Below are 23,575 nucleotides of genomic sequence, written 5' to 3'. Positions count from 1 at the left end.
ACAAATCTGTGTGTTACTATGGAAACTGCAGTTGTAAATCCATTAAGAGTCTTAAACAGGTATCTCGTTTACTTTTGAAAACAAAAATTGTATGATATCTGTAATTACAAAGGAAAGACCCTCAAACATTTCCTTATTAGTACATTTTTTTTCTGACCCCTTATTTTGTTTATTTTTGTTCATTTTTTACCTTGGAAACATAAAAGATAAGTCCATTGTAAATTATAAGTTGTAAAAAAAAAAAAAAAAAAAAAGGACTGAAAAATAACTTGTTATAAAAATAGCCTATTATCAAAATAAAAATCTGTACAGACATAACCAAAAACACACTTTTGAAACCTCATTAATATCCATCGGGTAAGCTTTATGTGTTAAAGTGTAACCAGTTAACTGAAATCAGTCCCTAGTCTTGCACATGCCAAGAAGAGTAGGCACCAATTTCACATTTCCCTAAGGCTTTCAGCTCTTGCACTGCTTAGGGAGTGCAGCCTTGTGTCTATTAGCAAAAAACAAACATAAAAAAACAACAGCTGAAACATTTACTCTATACTTAATTAGTGCTTTAAGTGTAACATATACAATCGAACGCAGTGTTCCTGAGGGAGCTCCTAGCAGTATTGACTGTCTAGGGAACTCTTAACTTTAGCAACTCATCAGCAGAATAAATTATGCTTTACTTTTAATTAAGTTTATAGATATATATATAGATATATATTATATATCTATATATATAATATATCTATAGTATATATATAGCGTATTATATAATGTCATTTGTTGTGTTGTGTTTACAAAACACTCAGTTTGCTATGTTTTGTGTTTTCTTGAACATCAGTTTGCTAATGGTGTGTCTTTCAGTTTATCTTAGCTCCCATTACAACTTGTCTTTCTGTAATTTGAATTATTTTTTTTACTTGTTTTCTAGTATATCTTTATACACTGCAGTTAATTTTTTTGGTTGACATTTTAGGGGTTTTTAAAATTAACATTTCTGGCATTCCAGGAGTTAATCGCAAGCAAACGTCTATCCCTTGAAAAGGTGCTGATGAAGGGATTGCTCATGATCATTTTAAATACTTGCTTAGATGTTTATTCGCAGCAGTTGTTTTAAGCAGTACATTTTATATTTATTATATTTTTTTTCCAATTTTCAAAATACAAATTTAAAATATGCTGCTTGGGAATCATTGTTGCGATGGGAGGGTGTTATGGTAATAAGGCCCAGATGGTATCGCCATTTGTTGCAGTTATTTAAATGGTCAAGTGCTTCTTGTAATCCAGGACCGTATGTTTGCAGAAAGAAGAGTGGGTGCTTCAGTGTAGTTGTACAGCTGTTTTAATCTCTCATTAATAATAGAGCTTCAGCCGGTCTCATGCCTGCTGCATCACACTACCAAAATAAACGCTGTCGTTGGAAGAAATTAGTTTCGAAATACATTATAAAAATAGATAACAGGTTGATAAAGTTCTGTGTACTGGCCACAAACTGTCCTATGTTAAGAATTTCTGCACTGATTCGGTAAGTTCATAATATCTTGATTTCAGTCACACCTAGGGAAGCTTTTTTATTTCAGAGTTTACTATCTCCCTTATTTCTTTCTCAAAATCTCTTTGACCCTCAATGATGTGTTTGCATGACATTGGTTGAGAGTTTTAATCCCTGTATTAGGACACATCCCTTAGCAATCTTGGATTAACCTGCAAGGTCAAGTCAAGATCTGGCGTGAGCTCTGTCCAACAGGCATTTGAAACCAACTCCAGCCGTGGTTTGGCCCCAATCATTCAGGAAACCTGGCTGTAGGTATATAACCTTGAGCAGTGTACCTCGAGGTACAGCAGGTATTTCTGATCTTCAGAGGTTTGGCATGGTATATTGACCCCCCCCCCCCACCTCCTGGGGTCTTTAGTCCTACACCTGTACACCTGGGAGCTATCAAAGCGTGCATGTTCAAGACTACGCCTTACTCAAGCATTTCACAAAGTAGACTACTGCAGTGCCAGGTTCTGTTTTTCTCTGGTTCACTGCCAATATTTAAATCTGATACCTGCTGAGCCACTATGCTGCTCTTCAAATACCATTTAATTTATTATTTACAATCTTAAGATTCTTTTCAAAATTATTTTCCTGCATCCCTTACAGACAGTCTGAGCCATCTTGTTACAGTATAAGTCATAATTTGTATGCCCCAATTAGCAACACGCTTTGAAGGTTGCTGTCAGAAGACACCGACTTCTAAACCTTACTTCACAATAAACATGGTAAGAGTGAATAATAGGACTTGTGTAAATAGCAGCAAATTCTTGCCAGGTATCTATCATTAATAAAAGCTTTTTCATATGCTTCAGAAATACATTCATTATCTTTATGTATGGGCTTAGGTTTGTTCTTTTAGAGCTTTTTGAACATTGGTGTTAAGAAATTGGATTCAAGACTAGACAGACCATGCATGTATTATGTATTTAAAAAAAAAAAAAAAAAAATAATAATAAAAAAAAAAAAAACATCTCTTATTGCACAGTCTTGGACAGTATACTGTACACATACCAAATCTTTCCCGGTTCAAAAGATCTCTTATGTGTGTGGTGCTTAAATTTAATAACTGAGGTGCTTGGTTTTAGCATGTGTGTATTTGTTTGTTTATATTTGACCGCTGTTGGTCCAGGCAGCAGAAGACTATTACACTACGTTTAATTACGATTAGACAAAAAAAGAAATGGGTTTTAACACTGTGCCACTAACTACTAGCCTACCGTGACTTCCCCTGGCTTATCAAGATCACATGTGGAGCATAACATTGTTAATTACATGTGTATTTTAAGCAGAGATTGCTATGATCAAATTTAATAAAATCTAATAGAACTGGACTGCAAGTTTGCTTAACTGAAATGACCTTTGCTTGCTCCCTCCATGAACCGAGCACCGCCACTATAGTTAGCTGCATGTCTCCTGCCATGCCTGCTGTTTTGTAACAGGTTCTTAAAGTGCTTTAAGTGCTTGTGACCGCTGTAATGAATGAAAATGGCTTTCCAGCACAGAGAGTGCTGCATTAAGCTGAATAGTCACCTAAGCTGTAAAAGCACTATTAGTGAGGAGCGACTGGAGGAAGGGATAACGATTGTGTCCAGTGTTTATTTACTGTATATTGTAAATGCATTATTTATCGAGGGCTCTCCAGACAGCACTTGTCTGTGTTAAAATGTCAGTATTAAGCAAACTTTTTATAATCTGTAATAAAAATTCAAGGTGAGTGTTTCTGATACACGTGCAATTAGACCGACTTTATATAATGTAAAAAAAACTATGTCTCAAGTGGACATATTTCTTTTTTCCCTGGCACTTGTAATAATCTAAGTAAGTACCCATTTCCCTTGTGACTTTGACTCCACATAATACTTTAATGATATTCTACACATGTGTTTATATTGAATACAACAGATGTGTATGCAGCAGGTAAAAAGGTTGAAAAAACATGATTTGATAAAACAAAATGCAAGACTAATCTAAACCCTATCTTTGCAGTTTCATGTATTTAATATTTATTCTGTTTAGACTCATTGCACAATTTCGTAGAGAACAAAATGTTTCAATAAGTCAGTTTTGCTCCTCATAGCTTGGGCAGCAATGAAACTCTCTGCCAAGTTAGTCAGCATTTGTATTTTGCCAGGAGTTGTTCTGGCAGTTGGTAAAAGCTTGTTATCTTCTAATCCATGCTTATACCCCAGCTAGTCTGCATTACAGCATTACATGTTTCAGTAAAAAAAAATATGGCAGTGGTTCAAAGTTTTTGCCATTTAAACAAGGATTTGATTTGGAGACTTGCAGATTTCTCAGTGTTAATCACAAGGAAACCTCGTTCCCTGAAGAAGGGATCAGTCATGATCAGGTCCCACCCTCCAGGGGATGTTGCAGTATTATAGTAATGTTGTACTCCCTAGCCCTGCTGGTCTTGCATGGAATTATTTTTGGGAGGTTTAAGCTTAGTCCTCTGAAGCTGACAGTAATTGTCTGTGTGTGCTACTGCAGCAGTTGTTCATCATTCACCCAACTACAAAAAACTGAATTAAATTGATCATAATAGTGTTGGATCTTAGTACCACTGTTATTTAAATCACTGTATGTGGAAGCCAAATAGGTCCCGTTTAGATGACTATTTAACAATGGCGACCAACATCTATATATATATATATATATATATATATATATATATATATATATATATATATATATATATATATATATATATATATATATATATATATACGTTATCCTTTGCTGTTCTTTAAATTCCTCCACCAAATTGAAATATTATACAGTATTAAAAAGAAGAAAGATTCCTATCCTTTTAAAGTTATCATTGCAAATCAACCAAATCTTGTTTGGAACCAAATCTTGCTTCCCCTAAAGCCTGATGCCAAATTACAGCAGCTACTATTCTTATCCCACTAGGATGTTATGACTTTGTCCCTTGGACTTTAATCTGTCGACCACAGACCTGCCAACACAAACATAAACAATGCAAACAAAATTTGATAGCTTCTTTCAAATGTTGGTTCGCATGCAAGAATTTCGTTTGTTAAACGTGTGCACGTAAAAAGTCAGAACCAGCATCTTTTTTAAATTTTTTTTTACCAATTTAATCTCTGGTGTTGATTTTAAAATAAATAAATAACGAAGTAGGTGTGTTGTTTCGAACTTCCATAATCTACGGTTACATGTTTATATCGGGAAAGAACACTCTGTGCAAAGAAGTCTATTCTCATGAAGTCAGTGTTGTCAGTTGATGTGATAACGCATATTGGTCTGCATCTGTGCCTGCTATTACAGTATATGATTATTGGCATATTGTGTTGTATACTTTAGTGTTTAGTAATAGTAGCTGTGCTTGGGGATATAGATATAGAACATTTGTAGTGTGTTTTGTGCTAATCCAATGTGGTGGTGGTGGAATGGGGAGTGAGGATGTGACTGAAGATCAAAGGAATGTGTTGATCCACAGAGCATGTGCAGTACAGTGAAGCACAGTGCCAGACTCCAGTGTGGCAGTGCCAGTGAGCCTCAACAGTGAGCTCAAAGAGATGGGAGACTGATTATGATGATGATGATTATTATTATTATTGTTATTTATTATTATTATTATTATTATTATTATTATTATTATTATTATTATTATTATTATTATTATTATATATTCTTTTGGCACATAATTATATTTGTGTCAGATTTCTATAATTATTGTGATTAAGCTAGGTGCACTAACAAATTCCTTAACTTACCTGTGTACAATATTTTTTTTTTTTAAAGAAGCACACTTAGAAAAATATCTTAATTCTAAGTGTTGGTTGGGTCCCTTTCACCCTACCAAATTATTAGAAATCTTTGTTTTAATGATCACTGTTATAAGCCCCTGACTCGATATATATGCGATGAAGGCTGAGACCCAGTAGCCATTTCAATGTTTGGCTCGTGGCCGAGGTGAACCTGTGAATGTTGAACTCTGCTTCAAACACTTAGCTCTTCCTTATTCTTCCTTGTCAGTTTATGAATCCCTGAGGCAGTACAAACTGTCAAACCATCAGTCAGCCCCTAGTTGTTTTCCCCCTCTTACTTTAATAATGTTGGCTGTATTCTGCCTACCTTTGATTCCGACAACCTGCTTGTCTTAAAGTGATATATTAAATTAACGGCTCTCTGTTTCTGCAATGTAGCTCCCACTGTAGGAGCCCAGAGCCAGCGAGGAGTGCAGTGGTCTGTCACTTGTTTGAATAGGTAACGGAGAGCTGTTCCACTGAAGAGACATGAGCTGGAATCACTTGTTAGGACACATGATCAAAAGCCACTCTCTGCTTTCTGCCAATCAAACCTCATGTCGCTCCGTGAGGCAGACGTTAAATAGATTTTCCTGCTGTACACTGTCGGCACTTAGCCAGTCTGACATGAGAACTGTTACAAAAGATACCCAAGTTTCCAGTGCTCACTGACTGATGTTAATATATTAGCCCACACTGCTGTGATCCCTAGCAGCATAGCAAGTCTTTTTAAAGTAGAGGAAACACTTGTAAAATAACTGGTAAATGGATATAGGAAGGGTAAGAATTGAGCTCTAGCTTAGCTTCATATCCATTACATCTGTGGGGCTTTTTAAAGGCAATGGGGTGGCTGTTTCTTGATTGTCTTTAAAATAAGATATTCATTTACTGAAAGTGTGTTTTGGAGAATCCCTGGTTATGGTAATAAAGTAACATGTTGCAACCTTATTATTATTATTATTATTATATAGTAATTCTAGTGTTAAAAGAAGACTAGAAAAAAATATATGCTATATTGAGAGAGAGGCTTGAGAAATGAGAACGTGAGGGTGAGAAATTACTTTTGACATATATTGTAATTGATTTAACTACAGCCTTTAAAACAAGCAGCTGTTTCTTCAATATGCCATTCTTTGTAATACCCATATTACCTTCCTGGGTCTCAAATTCTGACTAGTCAACACTAACGATTGCTGTAAAACATTCCACTGCCCATCTTCCTTCAGCTCAGCTGTTCTGTGTCATCGTGCTTTTTGAATAGTTCACAACGGGTACATTGTATCACCTGTTAAGCATCCATATTGGATTTCCTGAAAAGCGCATTAAATGTTTATTTTTTTCTGTTTTTGGTTCAACGAAAAATCTTTTTTTCTTGGGAAAATATGCTGCATGTAATTTTAATCTTATTTAGCTGATACAGTAAGAAGCATGTTTCATTTGTCCAGTGTTGCTCTTAAAAATGTTTTGTTGTATTACATTTAAAAATAATATCAAATCAGTAAAAATTCATGCAATAAATAAATAAGTTATAGGCTAGTTATAAAATTAATTTACAATGAATCTTAAGCAATCTGCATAAAGTAAAATGAAACTGGCTGAATAATGTTACCTTTACATATTGAATTACATACCGCTTTGTAGTTTTCCATATACTTAATGAAAAACTGACAATTTTAAAATATAAATATATAATATATAATTTAATTTTTTTATTGGCTCAATTCTAAAATTCTAGGTGTTGCAAAATTGCTGTAGACTGTTTAACAATATTTCTAAACAATTTCAAAATACAGAATATCTGCATGCTTATATGTTTCGTAGCATAAGTCATTATTTTATGGTTGTATTAAGGTTTGAAAATTTTGGTGGGGAGGTGCTGCAGTACTTGTAATTGACTTGCTATCTCCTGTGACCCCTTGAGTCTCCAGTTAGTACAGTGAAAAATGCTGACACACAAGATCACTCCACCCCATTAATGGTCCTAAATCTGTCATTGTGCTATGGAGCCCTTGCTCTGGAAATAGCAAAGCTCATTTTGTAAATTAAAATCGGTGTGAACCGGAACAGATGTTGACTTGCTTTATTCCGCGGAGATCTCATTTGGAAGAAGGTTAGATGTTGGGATTTCAGGAATGGTGCCGGGCTGGCTGCAGACAGGGTGTGGTGTTCTGTCCGGCCCAGACAGTGGCACATCTCACACTGAGGCTTTGGTTGTATTTTTATATCATTTATGCTAAAATTAAGCATTTTTAGTGTACAGTGTAGTCTTGAAAAAGGAGTATAAGAACTGTACTCTCAGCGTGAAAATGTTTTTAGGCCAATAGTTTTGAATTAGTATGCCTGGGGCCCGACATTAGGTAGATCTTCATTAGCTCTATCAATACTTAGGACAGATAAGTCCACTAATAACATTCCAGTAAACTAATCTTATATTCCTAATGTGTATGTCTATGTCCCTGTTGGAAATTAATTGTGTCATCTCAGCTGGTCTTTCATAGTTCATTTTTTTTTTTTTTTTTTTTTTTTTTTTTTTTTTTTTTTTAACTGCAGTGGGATGAAATAAGAATGTCATAAGAATGTAATAAAGCTTGTTTTATTGCTTCAGTGGAGCTTACTCTATCTAATGCTGAATATTACAATTATTCCAGGGACATGATCTATCCTTTGGAGTGTCCCCTATATAATGTGAAGATTAAAGGGGTCGGGTGGTTAATATGCTTGACAACTCTGCCATCAATTATGTGTCATTGAGTTCGAATGATATGTTTTGAAAAGTTATGATTCCTGCTTCGTATTAATTAATTTCACAGCCCAGCATGGGAAGAGACAAGACAAGATGTTAAATATACTGCAATTAATAGGAAGTATAGTCAGCTATCAGTTTGTCCTGGTGATTTCCAAAAAGGGAGTCACTGCTTCTGCCAAAACCCAACAGACAGACATATTCTACACAGACATACTGCCAAATCAATAGTTAAATAAATACAAGCCAATAACTATAGGAGTTTTTTTTTACCTAACATGTACATTCCCATTATATCCTGTGCTACTCTTATGGATACAGTTAAAATCCCTTGTTCATTAAATACAGCCTGTAGGTAAACGCTCCCTAACCTTCGTGCGCACTACACATTGGTAATAAAGCCTGCATGCCAGTTTAACAGGACCCACAGTGTTTGTTGTTAAGCTGTAGTTTTAGAACAATAACTCATTCATGGGCTGCGAAGCTGGTCAGTGAAGCAAGTTTCTGGAACTGGCTTACCTGACCTTTTGAAGGTTCTTTTGTTACTTTGCCATCATGTTTTGATCTCTTTGGGCTGCTCCTGTTAAAAGGACATATAACATGTGTCTGTTTTAATGATATAAAACAGCCTTTACTAAAAATGACTACTTGTAATAAAAATACAAGTTTTTTTGTAGGATGGCAGTATCAAGATCCAACACTGTTTAGGTAATTCAATTCTACCCCGATGGTAACTGTTAAAGAAAAATGTAATTGATATTCTGAGTTACAAAAACAAGTCTCTAAAACATTCCTTAGTAATCTCTGATTATGTGTGTGTGTGTTTTTTTAGCATTCCTGTATTACTATCACACAGAATGTGGAGCTCATAAGTGAAACATGTGTTGGTTTTCTTGAACTGCAGCATTTAAAATAATAATTAAAAAATCTATCATAAGGATACCTCTTTTTCCTGTAGGCTAATGGTGACTGTCTGTCTGTCAATCACATGTTAGTTCTGCTGTGTTGGTTCTGCTATATTGATAATTGAGATTGAGTGTTTCCAGACGTAGACATCTAATAGTGTGACCTCTAGGCTCTGGATTAGTGTATGCAGATCATAACCTTCGGCAAAGATGAAAACAGAGGCTGCTACAAATGATTTTAAACATTTTTAAATACTGTACATTGGAAAAACAGTGGCCCACAAAGATTTCTGATAGTTCTGATAACAAATCATCTGTTTACAGCCTATAGAACTAAATCATCCCATGGCAAAATCTAGCTTTAACACTTGAAATATTTTGACATTATCTGAGGTGCTGGTGTATTTTTTTTAATTGGTTTAAAAATGTAAAAGCAAATACTGTCTCTTTGTTGCAGTTGTGAGTAAAATCCTTTGCGGTTTAAGCCTGCAGACAGTTGTCTTGCTTGAAAGTTTCTGTGACAACCTAAGCCAATTGGCTTCATGGCGCAATTTTAATCTATTCATTGGAATCTTATTAGTCTGTTCTTGTCCTTGTACAGTTTGAGGTACCCATTAATTTAGTAAATCATTATGAGCAGCAATGATCTCTTTTAGCTACATTATCCACACAGTTCTATTAATTTAACATAGATGAGTAAATGTGAATGTTGTGGAGAGTTGATTAGGAATAGAGTTTATATCTGACAGGTAGATTACAGGGTACCCAACAAAAATGGTTCCTTTTCAAGGTACCCAGTAATTTAATTCTTGTGTGAAATTATTGTAATTTATTACAGTGTGTGGGCCCTAATGATTACCGACATCAAATGAAAATTAGAAATTAAAATTAAGACCGCAAATCTCTTCTAATGTGCATCTTCAAATTCATAAGTGTTGTAGCCTTCATCAGCCTTGTATGAAGTTCCATGTTTTGGATTATTATTTTATTTATTTATTTAATTATTATTTATTTAAGAAATGTAACATACCATAATGTTTTACATCACTTCATGTTTCAAGTGGTTTGTATGTGCGCATCTGTCTAGATTTTTCTGATTTTGAGAAGTGGTTATTATTTATTTCTACACTGGTCCTTTTTTTCTGAATAAACCCTAATTACCAGTCTGAAGAATGAAAAGTAGCATAAGAAGCCTCTCAGTGGACATACGATTTTCAAAGGAGACAAAAAAATTCTCTTACTATCAAAGCATTAAATGGTCCTTTTCCTTAAAAGTGACCTTCTGGGTTACAGAAGCATGGCACAGTGGCTCTTTCCAGCTGTACACATGGCATCCATGGGGCACAATCACGCACCCACTCCCAACACCTCAGGCTTGGACATATGTTGAGTTTTATTTCATTCTTCTGACATTAATCCTATCCACCAGCTGTTCTGCCAGCTGCCATTCTCCAGCTTTAGAGGAGATTGCAGTTTTGGGGGCTCTGAATGTGGGTTTAGGTTGGCTCCTCATCTCTCTGTGTAAAGTTTAGATTGGATTTATTGTTTTATTTTCATAGGTCTGGAGCTGTGAATTGCTCTCTGTCTTAACCCCGCTGCTTTGTTTTGGGGATATTTTTCTATACAAAGACAAAGGCAGGCGGCTTGATTTAATCTTCCAGTCCTAGTTTAAAAGACTTGCCTTTAGTGGCAAGGGCCGTTTGCTGTGTTTTGTTGGCTAACTTTTTCAGTCATTCAGGTTTATAATTTATCACCTTCACTATCCACAGGCCAACACAGTTACTTTCATTTAAACACATGAAACCCAGTGGTATCTGAGCTTGAATTCCCTTGTCTGTCACTGCTGAGGCAATGCTCTAGTCTTTTTTGAGTAGAGAAAACTGACAAGTGATTCTTTACAGTGCAGGCATCCCAGCTGTAGTTCCTATGTGATTTTACAGGCCAGAGGCAAGGAGAGATATGCTTTTATTCAAATCTAGATACCTGTGTAAAGCATTTGAGTTTCTTTTACACCCTCACTATAATGAACCTGTTGGGGTACAAGCCTTTTGTTCATTATATTGAGGGGTTTGTTATAGCGAAAGGACAATCAAACCATATGATTAACTGTTGGAATAAGTCAATGAGACGAGATTGTGAATACAAGTAGAATTACATGTACCTGTTCATCTCATGTATGTAATATTTTGCCTTTGCTTTATTCTATTCATTAAAGAATTAAAACGCACTACTAAAAGCAACTTTTATTCCAAATCAATGTGGCATGAATTGTTTCAAAGTGCACCAAATCTTAGTCCGACATGCAAGAATCCCAAAACTGAGCTTTTGTTACAAATCAACCCAACATGAAGGGTCCTGATGGTGAAGAATGAATTAGTAAACTCAAAGAATACCGTCTTAAGTGTCATTCGTTTTAATGCCAGGGAACAAGCTGTTCTGCACCTTTTAAATGTGCTGGTATAGGCTGATGGGTACTGGAAAAGAAATGGTAAGCTCGTACCTTTCTAATGATGTGGGCAGAACCCTCAATACTGAGATTTGTTATCAGATTTTGATTGGAATTGTGTTTGAGAAGGATTAAAGCTACAGCAGCACATACAGTGTGCTGTAGATGGGTGATCAACTGCAGCTCCACTGATCTTTCTTAGATATGGGCTTCAAACATTGTGGGTCAGGCAAGAAACTGTAGTCTTCAGTTCAAAGCCTCTGGTGACCCACTGCTGTGACAGTAATACATGAGAATAGGCCATTAGGATGGACATTAATTAAGGCATCTACAACTTTATTTTTCTTGTCAATGAAAAGGCCATGGTGTTTTGCATGTTCAGAGAATCCATTGCCCGTGATGCATGTATAGGTAGATTGTAAAGTTAGCAGCCATCCATTTACATGGTTTGAGTTGTCTTATAGTTATTTACCTTGGAGTGTTTGTTCTTCCCATGGTGAATATTAAACATAACCGTTCTATTTATAGCCAATGTTTAGAGCTCCTGTTGACTTTCTGAACTCTCTCCTATAGGAGAACCTACAGGTGACTAACAGGAACTGCTCACTAAGTGGAATAATGAATAGTATTAGGTGTCAATTAAATCAAGCTATCCAGAGGTGCAGGTGTTCTACAATGTACTGACACATTTCAAGTAGCTGCACCACTTCACCCATGCATATGAACAAGCGCATTTGCATATTAAAGAGCTGAAAATTATTTAACTGAAGCAAAAGTCTTTTAGAAATGATGGAGGTTATTAAAACTGTTGACAAGAAAGAAGGTAATTGCCTGAAAATGAGAGCTGACGTCCTGTTGTACACAGAGAATGTTGTTTTTGTTGTATCGTGCAGTATTGCCTGGGTGTATAACCTATTACATTTAGATTGCTCCAATGCAATTAGACTCCTTTTTGTCCTTACTTCAATACGGCTATGATTATGAAGGCTTGAGGAACACTTGGCATATTGAATATCTGTTGTTTCTGTAACCACTGCTGGAATGACAAACACATTTTGTGTTCCGTTTCTTTTTCTATTTTGTGTTATTATTCTGTGATTAAAATATTCATGAGACAACACATTGATGGTTGGCTAAACTTACACTGCATCTTCTGCTCAGTTTGTTATAATGTTTGATCATTTGACAATACGTTTGCTCATAAATGAATAAAGATACAGTATATGAACTCATTGTGGAGTGGAAACTTGGATTCCTAAAGATAATAACATCTTAAGCTATTGTTGCAAAGTAATTTTTTGCCGAACAATATTATTTGTATTGTTATTTTTTAAAATAAAATTAGGCATACGATTGCTGTGCTTTTTGTGTGTGTGTGTGTGTGTGTGTGTGTATATATATATATATATATATATATATATATATATATATATACTATATATATATATAGATATATATTATATTTTAAAATATTCCGATAATAGGCTGGATTTTATTCCTTCAGTTAGATCACTGTGAATGGTTGTACACAGTAACAGTTTGTAATAAAAAACATTTATATGTTAAGTGTCAGTTAGCTATTGATTTGACCATTAACTGGCTCTCTTGAGAATTCTTGTTTGATTTAATGATTCGATGGGTAAGAGCATGATCTGAATTTGTCCAGCAAGTCATTTATAGAGGCCTGACTCGTAAGCAGGTTGATTAGAATATCACTCTCTCACATGACAATTGTCCTGGATCATATATCATAGTGGGCACTGATTGTTTGTTTAATATATAATTGGATAAAATTCACTAGATGTGATCGAAAAATGACAAACTCTGTTTTAGAGCAGGTGCAGTGACTTTTTATTGTGCTGATTAACAATTGACATCATGAAGATGCTGCAAAATTATCTGTCGATCTTGGTCAGGTGTTGTGACTCTTGGTCTACCAGTTCATGGCCTGTCATTGGCAGAGAGTCTGGTTATACCATCTTGCCAGGTTTGAAATTGCTGGCTGTGAGAATCAAAGACGGTGACCCACAGTACGCTGCTCTAGTCCAGCCTCCAACATGCTTGCACGATTGCACGAAGGAGCTGCTGTCTTGAGAGTCGTGGCATATTGGTTTTTTCTGTGATTTTCTTTATTGCTTTTATTCAAGCTTGCAATTCAGCAGCTGAAATGACTACATATCCAGTGTCCAATCAACTGTCTCACTAATTACGTGATTAAGTGCATATGCTTCAGTCATAGTCACTCAAGCGTGTCATGGTCAAGGATGAATGAACGAGTGAATTAAACGAAACCATAAACATTTAGTCGATGTCCATCATTTATATACCTTATTTTTTTCGAAAATAAATGTGTTATAATAGTGTTAAGTTTCTTTCTGCTCTCTCTCTCTCTCTCTCTCTCTCTCTCTCTCTCTCTCTCTCTCTCTCTCTCTCTCTCTCTCTCTCTCTATATATATATATATATATATATATATTATATATATATATATATATATATATATATATATATATATATCACTTCAGAAGAAGCTATGTTTGACTCTTATGGGCAAAGTCTAGTTCAGTTGGTCGAGACTTAATGATGGTAACCATTGAGTTACAGATATCTATCTACTGGTCCAATTGATGACAGCTAAAGTGGACAATGTAAGAGACATTTTTTTTCAAACACTCAAATTTGAAATTACAGTGAGTAACAATTCATCCTTTTCTCTTTAAAAACTGCAATCTTTAAGAGCCCACAATCACCATGTAACACCAAGTGGAGTTTCGTCCTTTTGAACAATTTTAAAGGGATTTACTTTATCTATGCTTTTAAAGCTATATTGGACCATTAAAAGTATAGTTATTTCCTTAATCTTTGATAAATCTGTTTTTTATCCAGGTTACAAAACAGTTGTGTAACATAATAGCAATACGTACAGATTGTTTTTCCTTTTGACAAAAAACTTACAAAAAGTAAGTTGAGTACTACAGTACCGTATATGGTTTTACAGATTTCAGATGCAACCAGTTCTATTCTGTAGGCTTTAACCTCTGTACATGGAACACATATATCAATGATATATATTATTTCACATATACTTTTGATTTTGAGCTCAGGATACCAAGAAGTCATGAAAGTACAGCTATGACACACACAGTAAATTACATCATAAACTTGTCCATATTGGAGCAATGGCTGTTTTCTTACATGGTCCTTCTTGGGATCCTAAATCTCTTCAGATAATTAATGGTTGCAGCAGAAACGTTTTGACCGGTGTAAGAGTCTTCTTCCTGTTGTAGGGGGATTACAATAGCACACGAAAGTCTTCAGTGTTCCTGGCAGATGTGTTGGCGGTCTGCCAGTGGGTGGAGCTTAAAGTGACTGCTTTCAATTGCAGCACAAGGACGGTTTGGTAACCGCTTGAGAAAAAAGCAAAAGTTTAAGGCTGTTGCAAGGAAACCTTGTCAAAGGAAAATGACCCTGCATGATATATTGTTTGGGTCAAAAAAACAATTGTGTGGCCATGGACATTTTACTCTTTAATTTACATATAAAGTCCTATCACATTTATTTTATTTGAAGCGCACTGTAAGAAAAGAAAAAGATTTTCTGCCAACCACTGGTAGTGATATTAAAAATGTACAAGATAAAGCCACAATTGTACAAATGTTACATTCTGTTCCTACATAATAAGTGTATACAATACTGACATGTATTTTGGCAGGTTTAGGTCATGGTGCTATTTGAAGGAAAGTGGGCTGCTTTTCTGTTCATTTCAGTAATGATGCACTGTTTATTAATGGCATGATGCTTTCATGTTGGTTCAGACAGTTTTGATGTTACAGCAGCTCAGTAAAGTATAGCTAGACTCATGAAAAAAAATGTAAATGATATCATAATGCACTATTTCAAGACTTAATATTTATTGGAACTGTTCACAGTTATAATAGTGACATGGTACCCCACCATTTTATAAGTCTACCATAGCAGATCAGATATCTTCAGCACACACCTTGCACAATTACACAGTGCTGTTTGTGTTGGTGGTGGCAACTGGCCAGTCTTTTGTCTTCATGTTAGGACTTGTTACTAAAAGGGCTGCTTTAGTGTTTACCAATCTTATTGTGTTGAGTTTTAGTCACTTTAAATGGGTGGGTCAGTAAACTACAAATACCATTTGTTACCAGAACAGAGCAAGAGTTCAAGATTATGTTTTTTTTTGTTCAGCCAAGAGTTACCGCAATGGATTTAAAATCACTTTTGAGGAGCAGTTGTTGCAAAAATTTCCGCTTGGAACAAGGTAATGCATGACATGTATATTGTAATCTGTTTCTGGCCAATTGTGTGCCAATTTTGTCTGCCAGTTAAATGCAGAAGTAGTCATGATACAGTGTTAAGTCGTATCTTTCTTCAGGCATGAAAAATTCATCCTCATTTAATTTTGATGTGATTTTATTAGGATGTTATGGCTTACACCTGCTTAATTTTAAAGAAGTATTACAAAAAAAAAAAATCTGCCATTCCAAAGCCCCCTCTGTTGTCTTGGTGCTGCATGCTGCTTTAAACTGTACTTTTTCTTGTGCCCAGGTTATTAGCTAGCTGATGGATAAACACTTTAGTTCTAGGGTTATTTTAATGTTGTAACCAGTAGTACATTTAATCTGTGGGCAGGGGGAATCTTTGGAAAATGCATGCATTTATTTGCTGCATTGACGATTTAAGAAAAACATATCAACACAAACAAATTCCAGCAATGACGCTTGCCTAGGCCTTGCTTGAACGTGAGAGCTGGCACAGTTATCGAGAGACAATATTGAACATGGAAGTATAGCTTTATTACAATTGGTGTCGAACATTTGGTTTTGGCACTAGGTGAAGCCAGGTGGTGAAATCTGCATTTATACACCAATGGGAGACATGTTCAGAGTATAAAAATGTGGTGTGCAAGTGAACTTTTTATTTTTATTTTGGCATAGGGGATGGTCAGTACTGAAATTTGTTCCTGTAAGAACTTTATTTGGAGTAGGTAATGTCTGAAGTTTATACTGTGATTTGTATTACTTCAAAGGCTGTCTTTGTGTTCAAAATGTATTTACGTGTACAGTCTATACATTTAGGCATTTGACCATTGTATATCAATGTTGCAATGGCACATTGTACAAAATCTGTATTAAAGTCTGTCATGTTATTTTAAAAACTATACTTAAAGTATAGAGACTACTAGATACCATTCTTGTAAGGGTCACTAATTTGCAAGGCTAATTTCGAGCTTTTAAAAAAAGAATAATTTTTGAACATTTCCTTTTTATTTCTGAACAGTGAATACAGCTGTTGCTGCTGAAGTGATAGTTTGCCAAGTCCAGTTTCCTTTGTGTACCGGTGTCAAGGAAAGTCTGTCACATGGGTTCCAGAAGTTGCTAGATTCCCAGCTGAGCCTTGAGTTCACAGTGCCCATGCTCCACAGTGTCCTAGAAGGGGCTGCTTGGTATGCCACTAAGACCTTGGGAAAATGTAAATAAAAAAGAGATATGAGCTATTGTTTTCATTCCATTCTCATCCTAGTTTGACGTGGTTTCTTAATTTGCATCTGAGAGCTTGACATTCTTTTTTTGTGAACTTTAAATTATGTTAACCCTTTCAGATGGTGAGGGCACTATACCAAAAGTTGTATTTTAATTTCTCCTAAAACATGAATAGTTATTATGACAGCAACTAATGGATATATCTCTGAGCTGTCAGAGTTCGTACTGCCATACAGTGATAGTTAGAGTCAGTACTTCAACTGACAGGAAACACATTTCTGGGTGAAAACTTTGAAATAAAATGTATAGTTTTGTTTAATTAATTTATTGAAAATTCAAATGTTGCCTAGAATGCTTAGAAAGGTTAAAGTAAAATGCTACATGTTTATGGACAGTGTTTTACTTTCATTCTAACTAATAAATAAATAAATTCTGGTGCCATTTCAGATTAATTAGATCAAGTCTTCATTGTAATTGATGAAAATGATCATGCCCGATTTTATTTTTGTGATTTTTTAGGTTGCAAAGGGTCTTAGAGGGTTAATTATTTGAAGGCATTATTTTGCTTGGGAAGGCAATGCTTTCTTTGCATTGGTTGGCACACAATACATTTTTCCTCTATTTAAAAAAAAAAAAAAAAAAAAAAAAGGGTTTGTAGGAGTTTTAAAAAAAAATTAGGGACAGAGATTGGCCACTCCCACAGGGGAGTGGGAGCAGAATTGAAGCTGGCACGGGATTATCTGAAACAGTTGGTGCATTCCTTAATGATCAAGTGCTTGAGAAGCCCAGCTCTCATGAAGCATCTGTGTTGATGTTTATATCAGTGCCCCACTGTATGGGAAAGTCATTCTTTGACCAGAGAGCAATTCCATGATTTAATCCTTCCCCTGTTGCTTTTCTTTTAACAGTGTGCTGGTGTAAATTTGGAAATATTTGTCCATTTAAAGGGAGCAAACCTGTCTGGGAGGACAGCTCTTTCAGGAAGGTCATGAGAAGATATTGTTTTCCCTTAGGGGTGGCCAGCTGAAAGCTTTGTATCTGTTTTGTTCATATCCACGTTTTAATTTCTAGCCAATATTATGACAACGGCAACTAAAGCTGCTAGGCAATGACGCTTCCATACAAAACCAACAAGAAGGACTAGCAGACCTGTGGAGTAGTTTATGAACTGAGCAGCATTCCGGTCTGTTGACCCTCAAGTTGGGACTGCCCTGTGATGGGTTGAGGTGTGTGCTAGATTTAAGTTTTTTTTTTTCCTTTACCTCACAGCCAGGATTCCAGGATTGATTAAATATTGGCAAACTCCTCATCTCATAGAATAGTGCAACCTGGGGAGGTGAAATCTCACATGAGATGTCAGCTTCCAGTTCTTTTGATGGCACTTGTTAGAACACACTTGAAAACATTGACCCACTCAGCACTTGTGTTGCTACACTTTGTATCCCACCCTCTTTGATTTGTATAAAACATTTGTCAGGGCATTAGTGTTGTGTGTGTCCACCACCCCCTTCACCACCCCCCCATACTTAAGAGCTGACAGATTTATTTATCAGACCAATGTAAATATTCAGCTTCTTGATTTCGGTTTGAATTAGGTGCAGCTGTAGCTTTTTTTTTTTTTTAAGTGCTTACAGTAAATCTTGTTGTTTGTTTCTTTTATGCTAGTAAGTGTTTAGCTGTCATTTCAGGAAAACCACATCCTAAGGCTGTAAATATAATCTGAGAATATTCAGAATAGCACTATAACACACACATTGTGTGCATAAAAATGAATTGAAAGCTGATCAGGAGGGGCTGTTTTAATTTCCTCTTAACAGCATACCAGCAGTTTCATAGAACTGGAAGCCTGCCTTTTGAAAAAAAAATAAATAAATAAAGTGCCATTTTTCTTCAGGCACTATTGTTATTAGTTATACTTTCAACTTCATTATGCAGATGAAAATGAAACATGATGCTGGACAAGATCCTAGTAGATGGATATGGTGTCAGACAGATAAAATAAATAGACATCTGATTTTAATCCAGTCAGAAAATACATTTGACTTATGCACCTACCTATTTGTATTTATACTTCTTGGCTCACTAGAACAGTGGGGTAAGCATTGTAACTTTTTCTTTCATCTCTTTTTCTAAGGTAGCCATGTGTTTTTCTTATTGTGGTTTTGGTGAAGCAACATGAATCAATTGTGTTGGAGACAGTGGTAACACTGGGGAGATGGCAGACAGTGTTTTTTTTTTCAGACTTGTGTACCTTTAATAATTTAGCCACTGTGGTACCTTGTTTTCTCTTATTGCTTGATGCCATATGTATTAAGATTGAATATTTTCAGGCTAATTCCACTGGAATTGTGGAATAGTACTGTAAACCATCCACAGTTTCTTGGCATCCAATCATAAGTGCTTTTAAAAGAACTACAAATTCCACCGCTTTTTAAAACAGGTTTTCAATATTATGTGTAAGATGAGGCATTTAGATTGATCGATTTTAGATTTTGGTTGTTTATGTACGGAATGGTGTCAATAAATGGCAACGTTGTTTTCACAGCATAGACATTTTAAAATAATAACTTCCTTTAATGCCAGGGTTAGTTCCTCTGCGTCAGTTCTGGCGAAGGTCATCACATATTTGTTCAGCCCTGGCCAGAGTCATACTGTTGTGCAGAGAACCCGTGAGAGTGCAAAAAAAAAGCTATTTTTGATGGGAACAGCCTGACCCCCCATTTAGAGCAAAGCACTTGAGGACCTGACATGCGATGGTTAGCAACATGTTCTTTATCACCGACCTCACTACAGAACTCCGGATTCCAGCCATTCCTTGACTGATTAATTATCCCATGGACAAATGGTAATTGTTTTCATCAATGCTCCCTGCTCATACAGAAAACTATTTCATCTCTTGCCTTGCAGTCAGTTCTTATGCCCCTTTGTAGTCCAGTTTATCTCAGCTCAGCCACTTCTGATTGACCTCTATGAGGTTATCGGGGCAGATAGTCTGCTGCTCCTTTTGAATAAGAAAAACAAAAAACACAGATGCGAGGGTGGAGAAGCAGAGCAGGCACACTTTAGTTCTTTGAAATTATCTATTTCTTTAAAGGATTGAATGGTCTGCCAGTGTCCTTCAGCTACAACTGAAACTATCTGCTAATCTAAGTCTGCTCAGATAATACAAATGAAAAAAATGGCACCCTGTGACATATATCTTGTTTTAACGGGCTGAGTTTTTGGCTCACGTTGTGACGATTGAAGGTTTTATGTCGCTTACAATTACTATAAACAGGGCAATGCCTTTCTATTGAGTGTTGGGCTCCATAAATAGGATAAACAATGATTCAATCAATTCTAAATGTGCCATTTACAAGTACTTGTCTAATGTAATTTGGTATAAATGGACCCCAGGCACTGCTGTTATTAATAACTTTAGTAGATTTTAAACTTTTGGCATCTAGTTTTCTTTTTAAACCTCCAGTGTGGGAAATGTCCCAAGGCTGGAGTATATAATAGTGAATATACACTCAATCTAAATTTTAGTTGATCCTTTTCAACCCAGTTACCTGTACATGTGATTTTGTTTTGCCAGCAATGGTTGTTTAGGTTCTGAGTGGAGGGGGTTTCATTTCAAAGAATGAAAGTTGTCCTATTCAATTGGGTTCATGATTTGTAGCAAAAGTCTTTTTAGACTTTGCAGGTTTACATTTCTAAGCATAATAGATTCTGCAGACCAACGTGATTAATGCTATTGAGTGTATACAGCCAAGTACAGTTAGATAAACACTTGTAATTATGGCATTCTCATTTGACTAATGATTGCTACTTTACTTAAGCTTTGAATGATATCCTGCAGCTAGTAATTTAGTACAACAAGATAGGGCTCTCATATGGTGAATTGTTTACATGTGTACTCCACAGAATAGTCTAGTGCACCATGCCTCGTTCCAAAAGAAGAAATAAACCTCATAAATCAATCACTGTGCTTGCGATTCAAACCATGTTTTGCAGTAAAAATGAATTTGGGTATAATTACTGTGATATGAACAGAATGCATCCAGATTTACTTTGAGAAGCCTGTGGAATGTAGGGGGCTAAACATGGTGGTGGTTCATGAGTGTAGTTGTTTGCCCATTTTAAACAAAATTGTTTCTTTTCCTTCTAGAATCTTGCATGGATAAACTCCTTTCTAAAGACTGGAAAGAGAAAATGGAAAGACTTAACGCAAGTGAACTTCTTGGTGAAATCAAAGGTAGGTATTTCTAGATGTGTTATGAAACCATGTAAAATGAAGACCTTTTATTCTCCTGCAATGTTTAGGGGTTGAATTAGCGTGACTAAAACAGTTCTCCCACATTCTGCTACATTTTTGTCAGATCTGTAGCAGCAATTATATAATTTATTGCATTTTTTTTTGGGGGGGGGGTTAATATACAGTATAGTCACTCTCTGTCTTTTAAGAATTTCAGAGTGATGCTTTTCAAGTAAAAAGCCAAAGCAATGGATCTAGATTTAGTATAAATCTCTGTGTTTACTGTAAGAGAAGGTGGTTTCTGCGAAGTTTGTCTGTTTCACAGGCCTGTCCAAAGCACAGGCTGTTACTGAGAGCTGTTTATTTTCAGTGGGAAGGCGTTGTACCAATCCAAGATAACCTGAGAGCTCCCTCACACCCTGGAGAGGTGCAGTTTTATTCCTAAACTTGCAGTGTTATTCAGGGAACAGCATCCCTGGGCAAAGATCCAGCTGAACAGTTATTGCATTTTCATATGATCTTAATGTATGAAGCGGTTATGCTATTGTGTGGTTAAATAACTGTTATTTTATTTCCAGGATCTGCAGGGAAGATTGCTTTCCAAATAAACAAATATCTCTGCAATTGTTAAGCAATTAAATATGCAATTGTCACTCAGCTTAAAAAGTGCTAATGTTTAACTTCATTGGCCTCTCAGGGTTTTCTTGTATGATACAGCATACATATTGACACCAGAGTCTCTGCCATTCATTGTATAGTACAAAGAAATGAGCTTTACAATTCTAGAGGGATGCAATTTCCTTAAATCTATATACATTTTCTTTAACCATAGTATCGATCTGTTATTATTTTTGCACCTTGTATTTACTTGTGCTTCATTAATTTAAGAAATCTGCTTTTTTTTCTTTATTAAACATGATTTTTATTAGTGGTAGATTTCTCAGAAAAATATAGCTTAACATTCTGTGAATTCAGTAGACGTGTGCTTAGTAAACTCAACAAATAATATGGTAACAAACACAGGTTTCATCTAGTCCAGTTTACATGGCAAAACAAATGCTGGTGTACATCACAGCTGTTATCCTGTTTGGTGGCCATATTTTAAACAAGGTTTCTTTTTAAAGCAAGATCACTAAAGGCTTCTTCATTTAATAAAGTACAGTTGTACGGGGGTGGTGTCGATAACAATACAGGTACAAACGATAAAGAAAAAAGTACATTGGCTGTGTTGTTGATTTCCAAGGAAACCGACTCTGCATTAGAAGTTACAAATATAAATAGTTATCATATCACAGTGGCAGTCGAAGGGTTTTAATTAGCATACCATTTCATAGGACTAGACATTTCAAAGCTTTCCTTCCTGTTCTCCTTTACAAACACATCTTTCTCTTCTTTTGAAGTCTGCCTGCTGTAAATGCTAGCAATTAAAAAGCAGATCAGGGTTGGAGACACAAGGTCTTCTTAATTAAAAAAACAAAAACAAACGAAAGCACCCAGCAGAAAACACTGTATGATTAAGAGCTAAAAGTGTTATGATAAATCATAATCCGCATTAATTGTGAGGTTAAAATCAATACAAAGGCCAAACACGTCTGGAGGATGAAATGAATGGAGAAACCTATAAGATAAATGGTGTTATCTAAATTTAAAAAAATAAAACCAGCAACTGTACCTACTAGCAAGCAACAATATCTCAAGTCCAGGGCATTGCATTATTTTTTTATTTTGTAGTACTATTATATCAGTACAAAAGATTGCCTTTGAAGTTCAAAGATAATTAAATGAAACATGAAATTCAGATCCTTTTCAAAGAAAACTCCTGTCTTTTTATATTGTAGTGTCTCTTTGAATTGGTGACATATAATTAGGACTTCTGTTATTTTTTTCGGTGCTTTTTCAAATTTTATGCAAATCGTTTTTTTTTTTTTGGGGGGGGGGGGGGGGGGGGGGGGGGGGGGGTTCAGTTTTTTATATACTGTGTGAAATTATTGTTTTCAGTTACTTTCCAAAATACGTGGGTGTTTTTTCCTGTCCACTAATAGCAGTAACTCGACATTACTTGCACACTTAGTTGTACTGTCTTTCCTTTGCTGTCTTCAACATTCTTACGGGGTTTTTGTGTGTCTAAGCATTTTTTGACATTTCGCTACAATTTGCAATTCTGTTTTAAATTCTCATTATCTAACTGTAATTTAGCTTTAAATGTGGAGGTGAACATTGGGTCATGGCTGTTGCCATTTTAGGGAACGGTAATGCAGCCATTGTGTCAGCTAGAATACATTTTTAGTCATGATTTTTTTTCCTTTCTTTGAAATCCTTTCAGTTCATAGTATAAAACATTTTTTCTCAATGAGTAATTAGTGGCTGGATGTTGAATTTGCAATTATTTCTGATTTACAATGCCTGGTCATTACGTGGTATTTGACTGA

At 35.6% G+C, this 23,575-nt stretch overlaps 1 protein-coding gene across 4 annotated transcripts in view; it reads left to right on the top strand.

Moving 5' to 3' along the window:
* The window catches only part of sox6 (SRY-box transcription factor 6), a 156,287-nt gene that overhangs the window by 57,896 nt on the left and 74,816 nt on the right, over positions 1 to 23,575 (top strand). For all 4 annotated transcript variants that reach the window (XM_041275413.1, XM_041275414.1, XM_041275415.1 and 1 more), the window contains one exon: positions 21,060 to 21,146. In XM_041275413.1, coding sequence (XP_041131347.1) covers positions 21,060 to 21,146 — 87 coding nt within the window. The remainder of the gene's footprint in view (positions 1 to 21,059; positions 21,147 to 23,575) is intronic.

Source organism: Polyodon spathula, chromosome 17, assembly GCF_017654505.1.
Source record: "Polyodon spathula isolate WHYD16114869_AA chromosome 17, ASM1765450v1, whole genome shotgun sequence".
Classification (NCBI taxonomy): domain Eukaryota; kingdom Metazoa; phylum Chordata; class Actinopteri; order Acipenseriformes; family Polyodontidae; genus Polyodon; species Polyodon spathula.
Note: the sequence above shows the minus strand (reverse complement) of the source record. Positions and strands in the feature narration are given on the sequence as shown.